At 36.4% G+C, this 6,000-nt stretch overlaps 1 protein-coding gene across 3 annotated transcripts in view; it reads right to left on the bottom strand.

Annotated features, from left to right (window-relative positions):
• Positions 1-619: 619 nt before the first annotated feature.
• The window catches only part of IFIH1 (interferon induced with helicase C domain 1), a 62,925-nt gene continuing 57,544 nt past the window's right edge, over positions 620-6,000 (bottom strand). For all 3 annotated transcript variants that reach the window (XM_004464401.5, XM_004464403.5, XM_004464402.5), the window contains 4 exons: positions 4,981-5,142; positions 1,554-1,744; positions 1,011-1,101; positions 620-914 (listed from right to left, as the gene is read on the bottom strand). In XM_004464401.5, the coding sequence (XP_004464458.1) occupies positions 735-914; positions 1,011-1,101; positions 1,554-1,744; positions 4,981-5,142 (624 nt within the window). In that variant the 3' untranslated portion in view covers positions 620-734. The remainder of the gene's footprint in view (positions 915-1,010; positions 1,102-1,553; positions 1,745-4,980; positions 5,143-6,000) is intronic.

The raw sequence follows: 6,000 nt of genomic DNA, 5'->3' as shown, positions 1-6,000 counted from the left end.
TAGGAGTCTCATTTCTACTCTGACATTCTTTCCGTAGTACCATAATGCCCTATATTAATGAGTATTATTGGTAGATTTCCTTTACCTCTGTTCTGCCAACAAGATGGAAAATTGAGAACATAATCTATTGTCTTCCTTTAAAGAGCTTCAGGGTAAAGCAATGATTTTATTAATTCTCACTTAGTTATGTGGTACAATGAAAACATTTATCAAAATCATTTTAAGCGCCTCACCCTGTAGCAGACTGCACTCGCACCTCCGGTGTGTACTTATCTCTTTTCTTGTTTCTTAGTTTCTTAATAAACTCTTTACTCCTTTGCCTACCCTATGGCATGTCCTCAAATTCCTTACGTGATATAAGTCAAGAACCTAAAAGCCCAAAGCCCAGAATGTTCCACTAACACTGTTAAAGAAGTTACTTATATTTGATTAATTGAATACTTTATTTTTACTTGATTAATCAAACTTACTAAACGTGGTAATCTATATTTTATTATATTTGATCAACTCATCAAATGAAAAAGGACAATTAGAGATGTAATGTTGCCAGAAGTAATGCCTTGTAAATTGTTCCTGCAATATTTTGAATAAAAGAAAATGTATATAATAAAAAATCATATTAAACACAAAGTTGATAGGAACTTTATTCAATTTTGAATAAAAAGCAAAATACATGCAATAAAAAATATTAAACACAAAGTTGATAAGACTTTAAAAGAATCTTGGATCAAATGTTAATCTTCATCACTATACATACAATATTCTGAATAGTCCAAATCAGGAAATGTGATACGCAATTCCACCCATTTTTTGAATTGTTTCTTTAGTGAATTATTCTTGAAAACCACTACAAAATTCTTTATTTTGAGACAAGGCAAATCTAACCCTTTGTGCACCATCATTGTTCCCCAAGACTGAAAAACAAAAGAGTGGGAGGAAAAATTAAATGTACATTCAATTAAGCACTCCTTTTGGCTGAAGTAAAATGAAACCTACAGCAATTTACTCACCTGGCCACATTTGCAGATTATCTCACCATTTGTTTGATAGTCAGCAAACTTCTCTTGCAATGCTTTGTTTTCTCTCACAATATAGAGGTCCCTAAAATTGGCAAGGACTAAAAGTTACCACTGAGAAGTTACAAAGGGCCAATGGACATGTCGTTGGACCTAGCTCAGCCACATGCAGGACATTACTCCAACTTCTTTCCTCTCTCCCTCCTGCTTTCCAGACACCATCACAGGGCATGGAGACCCCTTTCTGCACATATCTCTGAAAGGGTATGTTGCCTTTTTGTGACTTCTTTCCCTCAAGTCTGTTTGTTATTTCAGACTGACTTTACCTATTCAAATATTTAATAAAAAAATCAGTATGCTTTGAATCAAAATGGTTTTAGGTCTAACATTTGAAATGGGAATACAATTCAGGGGCTAGAGGAAGGTCAGTTCTAAAAATTAATGGATTTCGTAGGTACCTATTTTGGAAGAATGTTTATATTACTACATGCTTCTCTCCTTTTAAAGAAATCTAAAAATGGATCTTCCTGGACTCACTTGAATCCTGGTGTCATATTGACATGATGCATCTTCTCAATGACATGTATATCCTCCCCTGAGCAGGCTAGCACACTGCAGTTTTTACAAAGGAAAGTTATTAATGATGGATCGGCCTTGTAATGCTTTGCGATACTTCTCTTGATTTTCATTTTCTTTTCCATTATACTTTGCATCTGCAATTCCAAAATCTGCATCAAGAAAAGAATATTCAATGTTCAGTGTCTTTTTTCACAGCTTCATTGAAGTAAGGCTTCTGGAATTTTGAGATTTTAAGTAATCGTGAAAATATACACTTAGCTCATGGCCTAGGGAATAAAAATAATGAAGCAATGGTTGCCAAAGAATTTATTATAAAATGTCCTGTAATCGTGGAAATTCGGAACCCTCAGGTATTCAAAACAAATAAAGCTCATTCAGTTTTTAAAAAGCTTTATTGTAGAAAGTCCTTAGCAACATTCAACAAAAATCCCTACCTCTAACCTCCGCCCCTCAATTTTAATTCTGTTCCAAAATGGGTCTAAACTTCTTCCACATGGAATCTATTTAAAGGACTAAAACTGCTATTATACCACTCACAGTCTTCTCTTATGTGTGCTCTGCTATCCAGCTCCTTACATCTTTCCTCATAATTTTGAGGTCCTTGACCATCTTAGTTACTCTGCTTTTCATACTGCTAGTTTCCCACCCAGTATTCATGCTTCCTTAAGTGCAGAACCACGCTTTTACTCTGGGTAGAAATATGCAAGCTAAATGATGACATTTCTCAGCCACGGCCAAGAGATGTAAGGGAAGGTTGTTGAGTGGACTTTCCAGAAAAGCTCCTTAAAGAAGGTCAGATAGCTGGCGTGTGCCCTCTTTGCCCTTTCCATATCTCTCCTACTTCATGACTAGAATGAGGATATTGACAGTTGGAATTCTATAAGTCATCTTTTGACCTGAGTATGCAAGTCAAATGTTAAAAGGGCAGAGAAGAGAATGACAAGAAGTCATGATTTCTCATGACATCCCGATATATCACACCAGCCTAACTACCCAGATTCTTTTATGTGAGAAAATAAGCCCTTAAGCCACTAAATTCCAGGCTCTGTGACAAGCAGTTGAACTTATTTCATAACAGAAACAATACTCCAAAATGTGAGAGAGATGTAGAGCTTGAAATAGGAACCTGCCAGTGCTCACATCTACACAACTGCACAGTTGGAAAGCATGATTCTTAAATATTTTACCTCAAAACTGAATCTCTCATAGATGACAGATTTATATTAAACTATGGAGGAAGTCATTACTTTATTTCAGACCAAGGGCAAGTGTTCAGTAAAAGTAAATCACGCTGATGAGCAAAGCTGAATGGGCCATCTCCTTGCCTCCTGCCTCAATGCATTAGGTGCTAGTCTGAGGCAGCCATATTTAGTACAGAAAAGAGAACAAAATCCTATAAGCAAATCTAGGTGCTACATAAAAGTTTAACCAGATAAGTATAAAGATGGATTTCCTATCAAAACTTTAACAATATAATACTTTGAAATATTCTGTCCTTAAAAGTTTAGTTAGGTTGTTTCTGCAAGACATTTACAGGTTAGTAAATTATGATTTGGGATAGGCTCACATATACATGGGCAACTAAACACCTATGAGTAAGACAGAAGAAATTAAATCAAGATCAGAATATGTATATGTAACCAAGACATGAAAAGCAAAAAGAATAGCTCCAAAATATTGAAGAGATAAGAAAGAAAAATCATCATAAATATATAGGAGGGATAGTTACAATCAGTCTAAGCCTAAATAAAATGTAACAATGTGGTAAAAGTTGTTCAGTCAATGCCAAGGAAAATGTTTAAGATCTATTCTCAACTTGCTCCTGAAGTCTGATTTGATTTAAGAACAATTTCAGTTATGTATAGACTCTGCATAAGAGACGGCAAATATATTTCACCTCATGTGCCAACTCTCACCATTTATAGTGGTTGGCTGAACACTGTGTTAAGATTCTTGAATCAGAAGAAAAGAATGATGTGACCTAGCAATAATGTCTTCTAGGGTTAGAATGATGTGACCTAGCAGCAATATCTTCTAGGATTCTAACAGAATAGTAGTGTCACTATGCCATATCATTGTCACCTCTGCTCTGAGTTTGTCCACCTGAGGTAGTTTTAGGATGGCAGGTACCTTAGCCAAAGGATATCTAAAAAGTACTCCATTCTAGGTCCCCCAAAGGGACAGTATCTTGTTCTAGAGATGATCTGGAAAGGTTTAACAAATAAACTCCAGGGACTGTCCTACAGTTTTCCCAAACAGTAAAGCAACTAGTCTTCAAACATTAGTCTGCAAATATCCATTCGACTCATACTCTTAGATATTAAATGTGAGGCAAAGACTTTCCAGTGGGATTATTTGGCCAAAAATGTTTGATTTGACACTGTAAAATGTTTGGGTTGCCTTTTAAATGGGTTGCAAAATATAAGTGTATATAGAAACCTGGCCAGGAAGTCTTGGAGTTGGTTATAGCAATGTACACCAATTTTAAAGCATCCCTTTCCTAAAACTCTATTTAGGGTAGAACCAATTCCAATGTTAAGAAACCAACATTCACACCCATATGCAAGGGTGTGAATTTTCTTCTAAATGGATTGTTTGCTATTATAGTAGTTACAGTCTTTAAATCATTGGCATGGGGGATTTCCTGAAATACTGTAGAAATACATTCTTCTTCACTGCATTCCTTTTCACAACTCAAATGACTATATGTTTAGTAAATTGAGATGAAGCTAGATGACATACTAGGTACTTTCCTATTGTGAAGATCCAGTCTCAATGTCATTTCCTCAAAGAGACCTTCCCCAGCCACCCAATCTAAAGTACCCACCTAGCCACTTATTTTACAACATCCTATTTCAATTCTCTAGCACTCATCTCCATATGATATATTCATTTTTCTAGTTTCTGCTCTTTCCCCTCCCCTAGCCTCATCATACATACACTAAAAATATGTTTCATGCAGCAAAAATCTTACCTGTCTTGTTTGTCACCATGTTCCTTGTTCCTAGTGTAATGCCTAGCCACAGCAGGTATTTCATAAATATTTCTTGAATGAAAAAATTATGCCCATACAAACAGATTGGATCAAACTAAAATTACCAGGTTGGGTTAAACGGATGAGTTGCACTAGTCTCTGGAACAAGGGCAGCCTAAATTTATACAATCGCACACAATGATTAATTAAGCTAGAATGGATCGCTGACAATTTCCTGCCCACCATGGATCTTGATTCTTTGTGTATGATCTGAACTAAGCCCAGCTCATCACAGTGGAACTTATAACCTAGCATAAACTCTTTCTCAAGACTTAGCCACAGCGATATCCATAGCAACTATATGTAGCCACTTAAAAAGGAAAACTAAATTCAGAGGGCCAAAAACAATACCTTACGAGCATATTCCTCTGGTTTCATATTTTGAACATGGTCTATAGCTTTATACATCATTTTCTCTCGGAAATCATTAACTGTCTCACGCTCAATAACTCCTGAACCTCTGTTGGCAACCACGACGTAGGTGCTCTCATCAGCTCTGGCTCGACCACGGGCCTGAGAATGTAAAGAAATCAAATACATACAAGATAAGAAATCTTACAGTGATGAAAGATGTAATGTCAAAAATTTTTTTTTAACTTTTATATTTTTTATTTTTATATTATTTCAAACTTAAACATTTTTTTTTCGTATTTTATTCATTATTTTTTAAACCATCATTATTATATCATTTTCCTGTTATATTTGGTTATCTTGTTGGTTTCAATTTTCAAGAAGTTTTGGATCACAGAAGGGTCACGACTGTGGCAGGGGAGGATCATTGGTGCAGAGTGTTAGAGATGGGGGATGCATAGGAGGAGGTTCACCTAGGGCATACCTATAAGATATACGAATGTGTTCAAGTGTTCATGGGACACTATCACAGTGGGTGGAGATCCACACAATAACCAAAGAAATATCATATTTCCATCCTGGAGAGCTCTGCTACATTCTCTAATGGGACAGCAAGAATCCTAAGTCCAGGGGCAGTGGCTACTGGAGGATAAAAGATTGACAGGCCCTTGATTGTGATGACTGTACTTATGAACCTTACTTTTAAAATGGAAACTTAGCATAGTTTTATAGGATGCCTAAGCATTATCTCCTGAGAGCTTCCTTGTTGCTCAAATATGGCTCTTTCTAAGCCAAAACTCAGCATATATATGCATTGCATTCCCCATAGCATGGGACATGACTTCCAGGGATGAGAACTTCCTGGCACCAAGGGATTACTACTGAGGACCAACTAGCAATGTAATTGGAAAAAGCCCTTGGTCAGAAGGGGGAAAAGGTAAAGACAAAAGAGTTTATATGGCTAAAAGACGTCAAAGTGGGGAAGTGGACTTGGCCCAGTGGTTAGGGCGTTTGTCTACC

Source organism: Dasypus novemcinctus, chromosome 7 (genome assembly GCF_030445035.2).
Source record: "Dasypus novemcinctus isolate mDasNov1 chromosome 7, mDasNov1.1.hap2, whole genome shotgun sequence".
Lineage (NCBI taxonomy): Eukaryota > Metazoa > Chordata > Mammalia > Cingulata > Dasypodidae > Dasypus > Dasypus novemcinctus.
This window is presented reverse-complemented; position numbering and strand designations above follow the sequence as displayed.